Raw genomic sequence first — 18,420 nt, forward strand, 5'->3', positions numbered from 1 at the left:
ATAATACACTAACATATTTCTATTCAAATCCGTTAAAGGATTTTTCGGCAGTATTAATTATGTCGGCTGGAACCGGGAACATGCATCATTAGATGAATGGCATCTATGCTAATATTAGTCTTTTTTTTTTTTTTATTCCGAGGTCACCGTAGCCACCAGATCCAGTCTGTATCCAGATCAGATGGTCACTGCAGCCACCCAGACTAAGCCATATCCAATCCCAAATAGCCTTTGGGACAAGACCAAAGGAACCAGATGAGTCCTCTGCACAATCTGACTTTGTTGCAACCTAGAATGAAATGGCTCGTCTCGTCTGGGCAGAGGAGAACGGCACAATATTTTGACACGCTATTTCCCTTTTTAATACTGTAAAGCTGCTTTAACACAATCTGCATTGTAAAAAGCGCTATATAAATAACAGTGACTTGACTGTTTTTTTAAGTTGTGTATTTTTAACACAAACTTGTGTATTTGACAGTTTAAGCACAATAATACAAGATAACTAAGAGAACTTAGTTTAGGACTCACATGCTGTGTGACAGCCGCTTTTTGTGTGCGTGCTTCGATTGTGTATGCTCAGAAAGCATACTCTGTTACCAACGTAACCTTGATTCCCTAAGATAGGGACCGAGTACTGGTATGTGGAAAATTCCTTTTCTCTGAGGACTGAAGCCTTTTCAATCATGCAGTGTAGTCTATGGCGACAAAGCCTACCACAGCCCACTAGAATGGGTGGAGCCATTTGGCTATATAAGTGGGCATTACATCATATGATCTTAGGTAAATTTGACCGAATCAATGACACTGAGTCGTGCAACATCATGGCAAGGCAAGCAATGCAGTACTTGTTTCCATATCTCAGGTATGCAAAGCAATGTAATTAACCAAGTACTGTGTTGCTAGATGCTATGGGGAACCAACACAACCCTACCATGCCATGAAAGAAGAAAGACTGACATAAACTGGCTTTAGACACATGGAAGAAACCTTGGTTCTTGAATTAGGGCCCAGTGTTGGGAGCTCCTTGTCACTGTATAATGCTAGCGACACTTGTGTCCCTCATGGCATATCTACTGCCTGAAGATGCTGGCCTTGCTTCAAGCACTACATTACTTTCTCCCACACCTAAGAGATCACCATGTGTTGGTGCGCACCGACAACACAGCATTGGTGTCTTACATCAACCACCAAGGGGGTCTGCCCTCACACCATTCATGCAAACTAGCATACCATATCCTTGTGTGGTCCCAGGCTGAACTCCTCTCGCTGAGAGCAGTCCACATTCCTGGGCATCTCAATATGTGAGCAGACATCCTGTCGAGGCAGGGACCGAGACCCAGGGAATGGCATCTTCACACCGAGGTGGTGAAGCAGTGTTGGAGAGTTTTGGCCAGGCTCTGGTGGATCTGTTTGCGACTTGAGAGACATCGCACTGTCCTCTCAGGTTCTCTCTCTGACTCGTCCAGCTCTACTGGGCAGGAAGCCATGGTACAGACGATGATTATTTTGTAGACATCTGTTGAAGATGAAAGAACATGAAACAACTGGGTGAGTGTGAGGGAATTAAAATAAATTGGTAAGTAAGTCAGGGCTGTTTTAAGGAAAATTTAAAATATAATGAGAAGTGCCCTTTTTTCACTTGAGCCTCTGCCCCTCTGTACAGATTTACATCAGCAAACAAAACATTAAAATATAAATTATGTACATACAGTACACATACATTTACATTTAGTCATTTGTAGATGCTTTTATCCAAAGTACACTTTTGATCAAAATGAAGTCACAATCATAAGGACATCCTAACAATTAAGTCTCGCAGCCAGTCAACAAAGGGAAGAAGGTATATTTTGTTTCCATAACATAAGAATAGGCCGTCTAGCTAATAATTGTAAAAATGGGCATAACAGGTCTCTCAAGTGTTTAATATAATTTATCGTTAAAATGGAAAGGTTTTGTCAGTTACAGTCAATGTGAAGTATTGTTCTCAAAGTTTCCAAGACTCTGGAACACTGGCCTTGTACTTGATCTTTTCACAGATTGTAAACAACCTGTCAGAATACAGAAAAACAGATCATTCAATACAAGTTTGTCCTTGTAGTGTATACTGAATAATTCAGTGTGAGGCCACATCTTACACCGGTAACTAGTTTACTGGCAATCCTCTATAGATCACCCAAGTTCGGTGTTTTTATTTTTTTTCGTGTAACCTACACCACTGAATCAGAGGACTAAAGTTGCTTGTTTGCTTTTAAACATGGAGCAGCAGCTTCCTGTGAAATAATTGCTTTTCAGAAAAGAAAAACTCTGGCGGACTGTAATTTATCATTGATGGAAGAAGGAGTGGCTCATACACAGTTTCCCATGCTTGAATTCATGATTAGCTTTATATAATTTGTCTTCAGAGACATATTTCTACTTTTGGTCATTTATTTTGAGTTTATAAGAATTGTTACTTTTAGGAAGAAATATTTCCCTGGGGGAAGACTGTCTTCTGCAGAAAATGAATAGTAATATAACAAAATATATATATATATATGTATGTATATGTTTGAACTGTTATGAAACTGCCCATTCAGTGGAAGTCAAAGGTCTAAAACAACACACTGGCCTTAAATGTATACATATAAAAAAAATCTTCTTTTAAAATACGACAGACAAACAGAATATCTAAAACTATCCCTTTAAGTCTAAGATATTTTTGCAATATTAGTTTGATTATATATTATTGTGTTATATAATAAAAAAACATAATAAAAAACATGTATATGGGTGAAACCTTACATTTTTAATGTTATTTGTGATTAGCTTTTAACCTTGTTCTTCAATTAAGAGACAATCCATAAATGTATTTTAAATTTAAATGTAGAGCAATGTTATAATCTAGTATCTAGTGTAATAACTTTATCAGATGTGTGGGATGATAGAAGAGAACTTGACCTCCTCCTCTGCTGCTCTTTACAATATGCAAGCTCCTTTGATAAACCGCGATCATTAATTTACTTTGAATCATATAATGAACATTTATTCAAACAGTTGCTTGTATTTATAGTATGTTTGATGCATAAGCCTTTATGTTACTGAGATACATGTAAAATAAAAGCAAATGCTTGCAATGTTGCCAAGAGATAATGGTTTTATTTAAAGGAATAGTTCACTCAGAAATGAATCATCAGGTTCCCACCTTGTTGTTCTAAAACTGTATCTGAACACACACACTTATTCATAAAATGTGTCTTGTTGAATTACATCTGCATGAATAAATGTTTCTGCATGCTTGTAAATATGTTTAATTCTGCTACTTTCTATTTATATCTTTCTTTTTGTTTGAAAAAGTTTAAGGTCTGGTTTAGGGTTACTTTGTAAAAACATTTTGTAAATTAAGATTATTACAGTTCATTTTACAAGAAAATTCTATTTTAAATGTCATGTTTCATACAGTGTTGCCTGCAGGTTTTTCTTCAATTCTAATCCTTTATTAATAGATTTTCTGTTGTTGTTCAGTGTTGCCAGACGTACAATAATTATCATATTTGTACGATAATTTTTACCTCTGTACGATGTACGATCAATAATGAAAAAAATCATGTAATGTACGATAATTTCAGAATTTTATGAAAATTTAAACGATGGCAGTTGTAGTCGTATGGATTCTATACCTTCTTTAAAGGTGTGCACCTGAGGGTGTGTTAAGAATGCAGGAGAGTGCCCTGCTTTAAAGCCAATGAGCACTAGTTGCAGTCCATGACAGCAAGAACCCCAACATCTGGCAACACGCAGGATTCCAATGACAGCGCCTCAGATGTGGAGTTTACTGCACCACACAGAAAAAGCTAAATTCCTTCTTAACTTAACACGACAAAGCAAGTGTTAAAAATCATTATAATATGTTTTAATATGCTCTGCGACGCAGACAGTCACTGAAAATAATTGGATAGTATTTTGTCTCACTGCTTCCATCCAACAATACGCCTTGTTATCTATTGTGGTAATTTGCAGGTGGTGTCAAGATGTTGTTGGTTTAGAATAGATAAATAACTCTTTTGACTCGTGTACGATAATTTTCTTCCAAATACAATAATTTTGAACTTCTGGTACGATACTTGCACATTTCCAATCTGGCAACACTGTTGTTGTGTAAGGAAAAAACATCAATGAGACTTTTTTGAGTATTGTTAGCACTACACATAAATTGAAATGAAAATAGGGACTAGGGTCTATCAAGCTCCAAAAACAGAAGGAAAAGAAACACAAAAGTGTCAGAAAGGCAGTTTATCTCAAACCATATGATTCAGTAGCTTTGGGTGGAAAACTGACCAAAAAGTGACTTATTTGAGAATCTTGCCTGACAGCCGTGGTCAAATTCACTTTCACTGTATGGAAAAGACTGTGTATACTGCTATAAATAACCCTTTTATGAGATAAAGAGGATAATTAAGGTTTAAGAAGACACCAAAGAGAGTAAATTACGACAGAATTTTCATTTTTGGGGGAACTGTTTTTTTGACTTGTGCCTTTTTTCTTCTGTGTTGATTGCCAACAAGAACTTGTGCTAAATCGACTGATTTAGTCCCCTAAGTGAAGCTATAGGCTTTAGATGAGATGGTAGAAAAGAGGAATCAGATGTCTCTAAAACTGAACTTTAACTATGCTCATGGTCAGCCAACATAATATTCCTCATCCTCCAATTTAAAGCCTTCAGAGAAAGACAATGTTTTGCTACTCCTGTTTTTTTACTATTTTGTGCATAAAAGTTGAATTTGATTTGTTATGCACTAAATTATTGTGTCTTTTAATTCCACAACCAATTACCCTGACCAGGTTTTAATGTTCACATGAGAGATGAGTGGAGCAGCCTGCAGAGGAAATGTTTGATTGATTTCTCGGCCACTCTCTCCTGCAGCTATTCAGCAGAACAAACAGACCAAGGCCAAGGCCAAGATTTCAGAGCGCTGGTTTCTTTGTTGTCTAAATGACCACATCCAGAAGCTTAACAGGCTTTGAGACTCTGAAACCAAGTGGGACAAAAGTAAGAGATAAGCCCCAAACATGCTGCATTTGGGAAAGCAAATTTCAAAGATAAAATATAGAGCATGCTTCAGGCTTCATGTGCTCAAAACAAATTCAGAAGAAAAACTACAACCAGTTCTAAATGAATGAAATATGAGTGTTGTTTGATTTCAGTCATTCTGGTTTGCATATATATATATATATTTTTTTTTTTACAAGGGTCTATAACAAAAATAAGTATTTAAGGTTTATAACAAAAATAAGTGTTTTACCATATTTCAAGTAAACTGACTTACTGTAATGTCATGTGGTCAAAGAAAACGTCAAAGGAAAAGTAATAACATGTTTTATTACGAAATATTTTTTTTTAAATCACACCACATGACATGCCACCATCCCCGTGGCATTTTGGAGAATGGAAGGATGGATGTCTCACTAGACGTGACAGCTAACCTTGATACGTTTTAAAAGGGTCAAATTTTGTTGATCCTCTCTTTCATTCCTTTCTTGCATGTTTCTGCATGTTGTTTTCACCAAATGATTGATTTGGATGAGAAAAAGCAGAGGAATGAAAGAAGCTGCTTTTTGTACGCAGTGGAATCAAAGATTGTGTCAAAAAAAAAACAAAAAAAAAACATTTTTGTCCACATCTTATTAAAAATACCATGCTTTAATAAGACTTTTGTCTCATTTCTGATTTTAGAACAGTTGTATCACCTTGACATTTTTTACATTAAGAATTTGAATTCAGAATAAAAAATATGCTCATAACAGAAGAGGTGCATTTTTCATATATTAACAGAAGAAATGAATACATCCGGACAAAAAAAGAGCATCACATCAATGATGCTCAACACACAGAGTCAAATGAAGAATAGACTTATATTCAAGCCCTTTCATATTGATTTATTACCCTGAGCACATGATATTTTTATTACATCATTCTGAAACTCACAAGCCTTGGACTCTGACAAATGACAATGATCACCAGAAACAAACATAACAATATAAGTACACTCATTTTGATCTATTCACTTTCCTCAGCTTTAAAACTTAAAGTCTGTACGACTGATGTCTGTTTCAACAGCACCGACATGTTTTACTATCATCTAGCACAGTGGTTCTCAAACCTGTCCTTGAGCACCACTTGCCCTGTACATTTTGTGGCACTCGATGAGAGTTGCGAGCACATCTACATCACTAACACATCACATTAAAATAGTTAATATGATGAGTCATTTTGCAAGTTCCCCAGCGCTGACCTGAATAAATCAACCCGCTCTTCAACTGTCACAACTCTTTGTGAGTTTTCATCTCGCCACTTGGAACATCATACTCATGCACGTCACCAGATTTTCACCAGTACTATGCATTCATCAAGGACTAAAAGCCCAGCAGGTTGAATCGCTGCCAGAATTGTCCTATTTCCAGCAACGTCAGAGGCACTGCTGGAGCCAGGCCTGGGGCCAGGCAATGCTTGATTACATTACCAAAAGCAGATCTCTGCTTCCTCATTGGATACACGAGAAGAAAAGACAGACGAAAGTTCAGTGTGAATAGATCCGTGATGAATCACATGGCAGTTTGAGCAAACAAATTTAGCTTTTCATTGTAACACTCTATACTTTCAAGACATACAAAATCTGGAGGCTTGTGGCAGGTATCTTGCACCTATAAAGAATGAATAGCATCATATTTTTCCATTTAAGAAAAGGAAACGGTCACAGAATCAGTGAGTTTGAGGAGGTGAGCCATTGACTCCAACCCAAAAAGCATAAAAGACATTCCAGTATTTTTACATTTTGCACCAATAAGGGACCTTTAAAGCTGTGTCTGGTGCAGTGGTGTAAAACTGAAAAAAATATTTGCATTTGAGTTACACTGATTTATTAACATACACCCAAGCATGATGGTACAATATAAACAGCACTCTGAAGGACAGACCATTTTTAATCCATATCCAGTCAGATTAACGAGAAAAGGTTAACCCTGAACACTGATTGCTTTATTCTTTGTTGCAAAGTGTTTCTGAAATCGAAATAAGTCAGTCACAATCACATATGAAACAACTGTACTCACTATTAGCATGTAGCCGACACTAATATAACAAGATTAACAATGTTTACAGCATTGCTTTTGTCAATACATCATTTGAAATACAGAAATGAACAATTCCACAGGAAGTACTCTGCTTTATGTTCGGTAGACAGACAGATTTAAAATGAAATGTTTCTTCAAGAAATGTGTCCTTGGCGAACCCTGCATTAACAAGTGACACATCTGGAGATTCCATAAAGTCAGAGTCACCTTGTAATCACAGGCTTTTTTTCAACACATTCTCTTAGCTAATTTTCAATCTCACTTTACAGCGGTGTCACTGGTGCTGCTGCCTTAATCATGTTGAGAATGCATTGTTTTATGTAGTGTATGCTGTCAAGAAGAGGGTAGGATGAATATACTCATCTCCCATCTGCTATGATAATCACTCTGCCTGCTGATAGATTTAATCTACAGTCAACAACAGACGCTAGAATTACTTCGAGGACAAATCCTCTGCATGTTGGTATTTTTGAACATCTTCAAAGGTTCAAATAAGAAATCCAGCAAACTCCTGTCACACAATTTGAATCAAAATAGTCTGGTAAATGGAAATAGTTTGCTCTATTTGAGGAAAAGAAAAGACTTTGTTGACATTCACAGTGAAAGTAGGACATTCATTCATTCAAGGTGAGTCTAAAAAAAACATTAACTGAAGTAAACACTGGCACATGTTGGTTTTTATGGTTTATGGGGACTCTCCATACTGTAGGTGTAATGTTTTTTTGTTCTGTACAAACCATATTTTCTATCGTTATACCCATACCCAAACCCTACACCTAAAACTTAACCCTCAAAGGAAACGTACAAATTTGTGTCCTCATAAACCACATAAACATGCACACGTGTGCACGCAGACACACACACACACACACACATATATATATATATACAGCATACACTACCAGTAAAAAAATGCTCTTCTGCTTACCAAGCCTGCAATATTTTTACTATATAAAAGTTTTCTTTTTTAACAAATTTTTGAAATCTCATTAATTCCTGTGATTTCAAAGCTGAATTTTTTCCATCATAACTCCAGTCACATGATCCTTCAGAAAACATTCTAATATTCTGATTTGCTGATCAAAAACATTTATTATTATTGTCATTACCAGGCTCGGTGAGCAGAAGAGAATTCTCATAAGTAAAGCAACAAGAGAGGGTAAAAAAAGGCAATGGATGGTTTTGGCTTAAACAAACAGGAAAAGCATGCTTCTAGAACACATAAGCTTTAGGCATGTGAATCACAGTGCTACATCCAGACTTATGTGCTTCAAATATTCTTGTTGCCCATAAAACTGTCAGTCAGGGGCAGAAAGGCAAGTGTGACTTACTATGATTATTATTTTCTTATTCCAGCGTTTTGAGGGATCATATCACAGAAGAGGTATGAAGGTTTCATTTTAGTATTAATTTGCAAGTATGTGCCTAAAATCCCGCATTGTAATCCAGAAACAATGAATCATTCTTGCAGTTCTGATACTTTCATAAACACATAAAAATAAATAAAAAAATAAAATGATTTACTGCAAAACCCCAGATGTTTACATCACTATAAAGCATTTTACAACAGTGTAACAGGTTTTTGTTTCTTTGTTTGTTTTTATGAATTTGATTGTAAAGTTAACAAGACTACAGTTGATAAACTGCCAGATGTGCCCAATCTTACTGACAACACCAGTAAGTACATTCATGTTAGCAGCAAATAACTATTCAAAATAAATAAAATCTGCTGTATAACGTTACATAACTGTATAATGTTCACAATGTCATTTTAAGACTGTAAATAAACAATAAGTCTGTCATCAGCTTGCTTTCATTCTACAGTATTCTTCTCTACTAAGCCCCTTAAAGAGAAGCTCCTTCCACGCTGCATTCAGACACTTTCTCTAGATCTTCCATCACTAAGTCTTGCTCGTTGACGTGGTTCATCCTCCTCGAGCTGTTGTTCTCCAGGCTGTTAAGAGAGATGGGCTCTGTGGAGGGTTGCAGGTTGACCGGTTGCACAGAATTGCCCTGCACCCTGTGAGAATAGGTCCGATGCTGACCTCTGACAGGACACAGGCCGAACTTAAACACGGCCTGAAATCCACGGCGGAAGTTCTCATTGAAGAACCCGTAGATTATCGGGTTGACGCTGCTGTTGAAAAAGGCTAACCAGTGGGCAAAAGGGTAAATGTAGATGTTAATAAGCTTGTACTGATGTTCAGTGAGTTTAACATAGTCTGTTAGCATCATCAGCGTCCACAGAGGCAACCAGGACAAGATGAAGAGCAAGGCCACGATGAGGAGCATTTTGATCACTCTTTGTTTTTTCTTTGACACGGAGTGACGGTTATCGTGGCCTGGTTTGGCGCCTGCTGGCATGGCCGTTTTGAACAGAGTGATGCCGATCCTTGCGTACATGATCACTATGAGGGACAGAGGAGCCAGGTAAATGTTGGCAAACAGGACGGTGGTGTAGATCTTCCTCATCTCCTGGTTAGGCCAGTTTTCCCTGCACCAGTAGAAAGGGCTTGTTCGGTTGCCATCTCCCAGGAAAACACGGACACTTTGTTCTTTAGTCACCTGAAGCATGACACCAGACGGGCACATGATCGACACTGCCAAAACCCAGATTATCAAAATGATAAGCGTGGCTGTTGATATTGTCAGTTTTTGCTTGAAGGGATACACGATGCATCGGAATCTGCAAAAAACAACCGGCAACACGTTACACATTTAGTAGCTCTTTGGAGAACCAGCTGTGTCAGATAGGAAACAAATAACACGAGGCGCCTCTGTAGTGATTTTGAAGTGTTTTTAAACACTTCACCTTGGCAGCCAGATGTGGCAGTGCGTCCGACACCAGGCCCTCACTCGATGAATCCGTGAGAACTAGTAGAGGGCTGGGTTCCATATGTAGGGACCCAAGTGGATCCCATTTGTAACCCTGGACCACAAAACCAGTCATAAAAGTAAAATAAATAAATAAAAAAAATTTGACCAATACAATGTTTTTTTCTGGCTGTTACTAAAAATATACCCCAGCAAATTCAGACTTGTTTTGTGGTCCAGGGTCAAATTTGTTTAGTCTCAGAACCTGTGTTTCCCCGGCAGACTTTTGCCATTTCCAGGAGGGTTACAATTAGCTCCCACTTTCCATATGTACCTAAAAGGATGTTCATACTGTATGTGTATTTCCTTCAGAAGCCTCCTCCGCAACATTCCTGTCCCAAGTGGAACAGGTATATTTTCCCAGTTTAATTGAGTCTTACTGAGTGGCTAGTGCCATAGCAGCAGTTGCGTAAGGTAGATTTATAATAGTGAGTGGATATAGGCGGGTAATGAGCCTTTGGATGTTCTACATGCAAGCATCAATGTCTTAAACTTGGAGCAAGCTGCAATGAAATGAGTTAAATGACAAGGGCCTGGACAAGAATTTGTGCAGCATGGTGGTCTTTCTGATGTTGTGCAATGCAAACCACAAGATCGAGCAGTTTTTGTGATGTGGTCTTTGAAAGTCAGGTGGGCATCAAAGATTAAACCAAGATTTCTGACTGAACTTGATGGGGTAATTATCTACATACTATGCTGCAGTGAAGAAATCATACAGAAAGGGGATATACAGATAGATTAGAGGGAAACTGAGAGTGAATAACATGAGCTCAACCCAAAAATTTTAATTTACAAAAAATGTACACTCACAGCATCCAAGATGAACAGTTGATGATTTTATTTCTACATTGGAACATATTTGGAGAAATTTAGCATTATCTCACCATTGGATCCTCTGAAGTGAATGGGTGCCGTCAGAAGACACTCTGCAGAGGATCTATTGGTAACCAAGTGATGTAATGCATAATTTCTCCAAATATATTTCAATGAAGAACAAACTCATGTAACATCTTGTATGACCTGAAGGTGCATCATTTTTTTAAAGCAACTCTTAATTTTTGCGTGAACTATTCCTTTAATATACCCAAAGAAAACGTAAATGAAATTGTCAGTAAACACATTAAATAAATACCAGATATAACCCCCGATACACCAGAGGCCCCCCTTGCTCTCAAAGATGATTTATTTTTAGTTTATTTATTTATATTTGTTTTTGAATTTGGTCAGCTGCTTTAAAAACATGAATGATAACTTATTTTAATGCAGTGCGCTGTCGCCCTTTCTACGTAAAAATCTTTAAAATCATGTAATGTGAATGTTGTACAGTCTTGCTTGATACTAAAAAACTAACTGAAAGTGTACTGAGCTGTGGAAGAGACACTGTTTCTCAAGCACTTTCCACAAGCACAATTCGAGTAGGAGTGAAACAAGGACAAATGTGTTTCATTCATTCATGAACTGAGGGACATGATGATATTACCATGACATTACCTGTCAACCGCAATGGCAACCAAGGTGAAAACAGAGGCTGACACTGAAATGCCCTGGACCATTCCGCTCATTTTGCAGACCATGCTTCCAAATGGCCAACCTGGGGAGAAGATAGAGATCACATTATGATGGATGATTCTGCCTAAATTATACATTTACATTTAGTCATTTAGCAGACGCTTTTATCCAAAGTGACTTACAAATGAGAAAAAATGGAAGCAATCAAAATCAACAAAAGAGCAATGATATACAAGTGCTATAACAAGTCTCAGTTACCTTAACACAGTACAAGTAGCAAGGGCTTTTTAAATAATATAATAAATAAAAAGAAAACAGATACAATAGAAAAAGAATAGAGCAAGCTAGCGTTAGAGGTCAATTATTAAATTATACATTAAATTATACAGACTAATTCACATTAATTAGATTGCATTATTGTTTGTTAAAAGGGTGTCCCATTATATTTTCATTTTCATGATGTTGTTCATCATGTTGAGTGTCATTTGACCTGCATCTTACACTGAGTCACCCAAGCAGCTGATGTAACAGATTTAATGTCCAGTGGATATTATTTTGCATATTGAAAGCGTATAAAGGACCACATTTGAAAAAATACAGATATTATGAATCTACTGACTAGGATTTTAAACAACATTTGCCTGGAAACTATAGTTAATGATACTGAATGTCAGTTTAGTTTATATGGCCAGTTTTGTCTTTAAACCTAAATCAAATATTAGCTGATGTATAAATAATGCACTGCTGTGAGCCAGAACAGAAAGAAATCTTCAGATTTGCCTTAGTATATAGCATGTGGGTCAGTTGTCATCACACTTACCATCTGGTGGGATTTCATGTATTTTGTCTATGATTGGAGGAGGTGAATTGGCTTAGGAAAGGTTTACCAATATTTCACTGTGGGGGTGGGGAGTGTCTGTATAGGGGACCAGACTTATTTGCATGGTGTTTTATAGTGACTCTTAGGGGTCAATGAAGACACACGTTAGATCCATGTGTGTTAGATTTGAGAATTTGAGGCCTTAAGTCCCTTGTGAAGAAAAAAAAAAGTATACTTTATCATACATTATAATTTATGCCACATTAAAAATAATACTTATCAGGGAAATTTAAGTGCACACTGAATGTAATGATTTAGGACACTTAATTGATTGTTATTCCTAAATTAAATGAAAATGTTTTATATTTAAAATGTATATACAATGCAATCAGTTAAACTTTAGAATGTTAAAGTAGGACTTGAGTACAATTTTGTAATTTCATGTTTATTGTCTTTGAAATATGGTTGGCTTGTAGTGAAAATGTATTAATGTACCACTTAAAAATGCATAAAAAATCATATGTTCATTTTAATTTTAAAAGCTTTACTGGCTAAATTACAATAACAACAATACAATACTATAGAATACATATAATAACAATATAATAACATTATAATATAACAAATATTGCGCTTGTTGACATTGTACTAGTCAGGGATGTGAAGTAAACCTGTTCATGATATAAAATAGTATTTTGTGATTTGTATTTGATAGGTTTGATGAAAATGTATATATATTTTGTATTAAAATACTTAACTGTTTTGTATTTTTGTTGTTTTAAAATACTGTAAAATACTTTGTAAGAAGTCTACAGGATGACATCATAAAATGTGGCCTATGATTGGTGCCTACTCAGTAGTTTGCCCACTTGTTACTAAACTATTTAAGTATAGTGCTTTAAGTTTTCTATAAGCTAAACACATTTCTCCTGTCTGCTTTTTCTTCATATCAGGAAGAGGTTCACAGAGACCAAGACAGCAATTGCATTTTGTTTGTTTTCTTTATTTTACAAAATGAACAGTGTTTTACAGTTAAAGGTATAGGTTTACCTATAAAGGTTTAAAGGTACACAAATAAAAATAGATCATTTTGAATGATGTCTTGCTCTTATCTGACAGATATCACATCTTTCTGTGCTGATATAAAGAATCTAAGTGTTTTACAGTATTTAAAAAACCCCCAAGGATCCCTTAGGAATCTGATGAAGAAAATACACACTTGTGCTTCCTCTGGGCTGGCTAGATGACTAATAAGAATATTTTACTGACCTTATTTGAATATTGTTTACTGACCCTATTTAATGAGCATTTTTTCAAAGACATACAAAAAAGGACAAAACGCTGTTTTCACACATTAACAGCTGGTTTAATCAAGTAGTTTCATTCATTTCTAATAAAGTCATAAAAATAACATTGGTCTTAATTACCAAGTGTAATGCTATCTACATGTTGGTCGGAATAAATAAGCATCTAATAAGAATGCAGTACGTTGGATAGAGAGAAACACTCTCATGTCATCCCACTAGGGCTTACTCACATAAATAGTCACAATCAAAAATAAAATTGCATTCATTATCTAAATAATTCAATGGGAATGTGAGAAGTGCATGAAATGTTCCTTACACTGAATTGCTACCAGGCTAAACTTGATAAGTAAATGAGAACAAATATGGGATAAAATAAAAAAACATCTACCAAGTAAAAAAGGTAAATTGCCATCATTACACATTTAAAACATTATTTTAACATAAAATCAAACAATGAGACACACGCGGTAAACAGCATCTCACACAGAGAAAGAGAAACACAGGCATTATTTCTAAATAGCACACATAAAATAATCATATTTACACCATGTCTCCAAAAAACAGTGAGTTTTGTAAAAAAAAAAAAAAAAAAATACTGGCAAACGGATTTTAAGGTGTGATGATTTCTTTTTCTTTCTTACATCCTAGTAAACATTTCTCAACTTCCTTACAATATTTTAAAACAACATCCAGATGGATAAAATTAAGACATCTCAAAGGAAAAACTGCATTATTATGAGAGATTTCCCACCTGCACAAATGACAAGATGTTGATATTGTGCTATGCATTGTATTTCCAGCCAGTCTCCATGAACTACAAACAGTTCATTATCAAAATGCTGGATCCAAAATGGCATTTTCTATAACAATGTGTGTGACATATACATATTTGTAGTTCCTGACAACACTATTGACTGTGAGTGAATAGACAGCAGCTATGTTGTTACACATATGATCAATTGGCTGACTTTTGGGGTCCAATTATTTTCACTAAATTCATACATACTCAGTTCATGCATACTGCACACAAAAGTCATATTAAATTAAATATAGTGGCAGTAAATGACAGAAATGTTCTAACTTGGTACTATTCATTAACTTTTAATTAACTTGTTATGGTTCCATTCAATGCTCACCAGAGAAATTAGTAATTTGAAGGGACAAACAAATATCTTGTTAATAGCAACAATCTCATAAACAAGATGCCATGCTATTTTGTTTTAGATTCCAAGTCAGAAAAGCAAAATCGGAGCCATTTCTTTCTTTAGGCTATTTCAGGACAGCTCATAAACACGTCTGAAAGATATACATGCCAGTGGAATTCAAGCAGTCTGTTTGGAATAAACAGACTCTGTTGAGACCCCAGTTTATCTGTATATGTTTTGTTTATATCACCATGCATGATTTGCATCAGACTTGTGGCATTAAATGTGAGTCAAATGTAAGACTGTTTTTCAGAAAATTGGTGACTCAGTATCACTTTATTGGTGCCCTCAAAAGCATTTTTTATAGTCTAGCAGCACTCATAAATGTTCATTTGTATAAAAAAATATGAACCGGCTTGTCATACTCAGCTTTTCGTACTGATTCTATCTTAAAACCGTCATTCTTAAGGTGAACAGCATCCTCTACTGACAATACAGCATGAACTCAGTGTTAACTTAAAACCTTTAGGCTAGTCGAATCAATAACTTCTCTGGTTATGACATCCAAGAGATCCACGTCAATATCAGTTGAAGATTCAAGCATGCAAAACACTGAAACAACCAAACTTTAGCTATACAAGTAACGTTAAAGAAGATTGCACATATGGTAACTGGCATTGCACTGACCTGTAATAATGTTGTCAAGAAGAGTTGTGGGCATGCAGAAAATCCCAACAAGAAGGTCACTGATGGCGAGGTTGAGGATGAAAAGGTTGGTGACAGTGCGCATGTTTTTGCTCCGTAACACAATGAAACACACCACTCCATTTCCAACCATGCAGACCAGGAATATGAGCAGGTAGGACACTATGAAGACTGCTGCTACAGGTGGCTGATGCAGGTAATATCCAACGTATGTAATGTTCTTCTGAGGTAAGAAGAATTCATTGGAGCCACTGACAAAAGTCGAGTTTCCATCATCCTCAAGGGTAATATTCAGGTCCAGTGTTTCGTTCATTTTAGATCTGAGGATATTAGAATAGGTTTGAGAGATAGGCTTTATTTCCATTTTTCTCCTCATTCAATATCAAATCTTTGTCTTTCCCTAAATATCTTTCCTTGTTTTTGCTTTTAACCTCCCTGACACGCAGCTGCTACTGTAACAAATCTGTTAATCTAAAGTACTCCTCTCTCCGGCTTCCAGATAACTGCATATTCTAAGCAAATGATTAAAGCAAATGATAAATGACACCCTACCATCAGCCTACCTAAAGTAGTTTGCAGTTACCTGTACAGTATATCTACACTCTGCAGTCACATTTGCCTCTGTAATCATCAAGAACGCAGACAAACTAAATACACTTGGGATGACTTTGAATTTGATTTAATGTAATTTGAATCCTTATTATTATTGGCTTCTACCAAGGTGCTCTGAGTTAATTTGTGATACACAATTAACTGAGTCGTCTAATTGTGACCGAGTCGTCTAATTGTGAGATACAGCCCACTTGCTGCTCACTGTTCAAGTCTTACAGTATATAATAATAACAGTTAATATATCATATAATACAAATACAGTTAAATATACCTTTAAAAGGCTAAAAAAAAATAAAAAATAAATGCTGTTTTATCAAAAATGCATTACTCATATTAGGCTACATCTACCAGATAATTAATGTGAAAATATCTATGTCAAAGTTAAGAAAGTTAATTGCACAACAGCGGCTAGAGTGACCGTAGTCTATATTTATAATATGCGTATCTCCTTTGATATTATGTTGCCTACTTTATCTCAGTCATGTATACAATAAAATTGCTTATTGTGCCATTAACTATCAACAAATAAAAACACAGAGTAGCTCTTGAATCCAAACATACAATATTACAATAATCCAGACTTTCTTACCTTTCAGACCGACCCAGTTTCCGTACAGTACTACCTGTTCTCAGGTAATAAAAAAACGAACACCTCCTTGTTCGCTCGTTCCTCCACGAAGAGACATAAGTAGTCTTTGTAGATCTTTTAAACGTGTAACAACGTGTAACTGAATTAATGTTTACAAATAAATTTCATTTTCTTCTTAAAGCGAACTCCGGCATATTGCGCGTCATAATTTTTCAACAAGTTTCCCATGCGAAGCGAAGCTGCCGGTGTTCCCTACACACTCTTCGGAGCACTGTCAGTGAACAATGTGCAGGCACGAGAGAGGGACAGAGAACTGAGAACTGGAGAGACTGGCGGAGTGATCATGCGCTTTTAAGCGTCACGGCGCGCGTGGGTATGGACACAGCGTTCAGTTGTGCTCTGGGCACAAAAAGAGTCTCCAAAAAAAGGTAAACAGTTAAGCACAAAGTATTTGTCATCATCATCATCATTATTATTATTATTATTATTATTATTATTATTATTATTATTATTATTATTATTATTTTGCACTGTGACCTTTTTTTTTAAGCTGAGTTTATTCCTATATTTAATCAGGGCGCAATATTAATAACAATCGCTTATAATTAAATGTACAACTCAAGCTTATATAGGTTCTTTATGGTGATGTTATCAACATTCTAGACTTAGATAAGCGTCCGTTAGTGCCTCCTTCAGCAATGAACAGGGCATTCATTCCTCCAAGTTTCCTCGATTTTTTTAACCTTCTTGGCCTCATCGGTCTTTTTTGACCAAAAAAAAAAAAAAAAGGTAGGCTACATTTCGAAATTGTAAAAATCATGGCTTAATTGGAATGAGATGACTTTTGTCACATTAGCTATGTGAACACAATGATTTGGATGTTAAAAAGTCAACGACAAAAAAAGGAAATCTCAGAGAAATCTCAGAGAATCTTTTGGTGATACAAACTACAAATCAGCCACTGTGCAGAACAAAAGTGCCGAGTAATTAGATGACAAATATCAAGAGTGGAAAATACACACACACACACGCACTCATGTTTTTTTTTTTTTTTTATGCCAGCAGATGGCACAATTCTCACTTAAAAAAAAATTATTTTAAAAGTTTTCACTCTTTATTAACATGAAATATTGCATTTATTGAAAAATGATAAAAAAAAACAAAATAATAAATAAAACTTTATTAATTGTAATGGGAAAAAATATATTAAAATTGTATAAATAATGCATAGTAATATAAAATCTCCTTATCCCATTATAAAATCAAAATTCTAAATAATAATAAAAAAAATTATTAAACACAAATTTATTACACTGTTTTTTTTTTTCTGAGAGGAAAACAAAAAGTTAAATTTCAAGGCTATGGTCACTCTTGACCATGAAGGAGCTAAGTTTGACTTCTGACCAAAGAGGCCCTGAAGGTTAAAGGGATAATTCACCAAACAAATGTAAATTCTGTCATCATTAATCTACCCTTATGTTTTCCCAAATCAGTTTGCGTTTTTTTTTCTACCATGGAGCACAAAAGAAAATGTTTAGTACAAATGAGTATAGTCTCCAGTCACTTTCACTGGATATTTTTCTATACAATGAAAGTGAATGGTGACTGACATTATTGTGCCTTTGTGTTCCAGGCAAGAAAAAAAAAAAAAAAAAAAAAAAAAATATATATATATATATATATATATATATATATATATATATATATATATATATATATATATATATATATATATATTTGGAATATGAAAAG

At 35.5% G+C, this 18,420-nt stretch overlaps 1 protein-coding gene across 2 annotated transcripts; it reads right to left on the reverse strand.

The window, feature by feature from the left end:
* Positions 1 to 8,706: 8,706 nt before the first annotated feature.
* npffr2a (neuropeptide FF receptor 2a) lies at positions 8,707 to 16,970 on the reverse strand. 2 transcript variants are annotated; one of them, XM_026211368.1, is made up of 4 exons: positions 16,669 to 16,970; positions 15,450 to 15,787; positions 11,473 to 11,572; positions 8,707 to 9,793 (listed from the first exon to the last, which is right to left on the reverse strand). In XM_026211368.1, the coding sequence occupies exons 2-4, from the start codon at positions 15,778 to 15,780 to the stop codon at positions 8,953 to 8,955; spliced, it is 1,272 nt and encodes a 423-aa protein (XP_026067153.1). In that variant the 5' UTR covers positions 15,781 to 15,787; positions 16,669 to 16,970; the 3' UTR covers positions 8,707 to 8,952. The 2 variants fall into 2 exon arrangements, with proteins under 2 accessions (XP_026067153.1, XP_026067152.1); XM_026211367.1 differs by lacking the exon at positions 16,669 to 16,970 and having other exon boundaries at positions 15,450 to 15,875.
* Positions 16,971 to 18,420: the final 1,450 nt, after the last annotated feature.

The sequence above is a fragment of the Carassius auratus genome, chromosome 30 (genome assembly GCF_003368295.1).
Source record: "Carassius auratus strain Wakin chromosome 30, ASM336829v1, whole genome shotgun sequence".
Lineage (NCBI taxonomy): Eukaryota > Metazoa > Chordata > Actinopteri > Cypriniformes > Cyprinidae > Carassius > Carassius auratus.

Bases quoted from the DNA above. Each gene is read 5' to 3' on its own strand.
- npffr2a (XM_026211367.1), bottom strand. From the start codon at position 15,843: ATGAGGAGAAAAATGGAAATAAAGCCTATCTCTCAAACCTATTCTAAT. The intron at 11,573-15,449 runs GTCAGTGCAATG...TCTTCTCCCCAG, and splicing joins TCTTGACAACATTATTACAG to GTTGGCCATTTGGAAGCATG. The intron at 9,794-11,472 runs GTAATGTCATGG...TGTTTTTTGCAG, and splicing joins GTTGCCATTGCGGTTGACAG to ATTCCGATGCATCGTGTATC.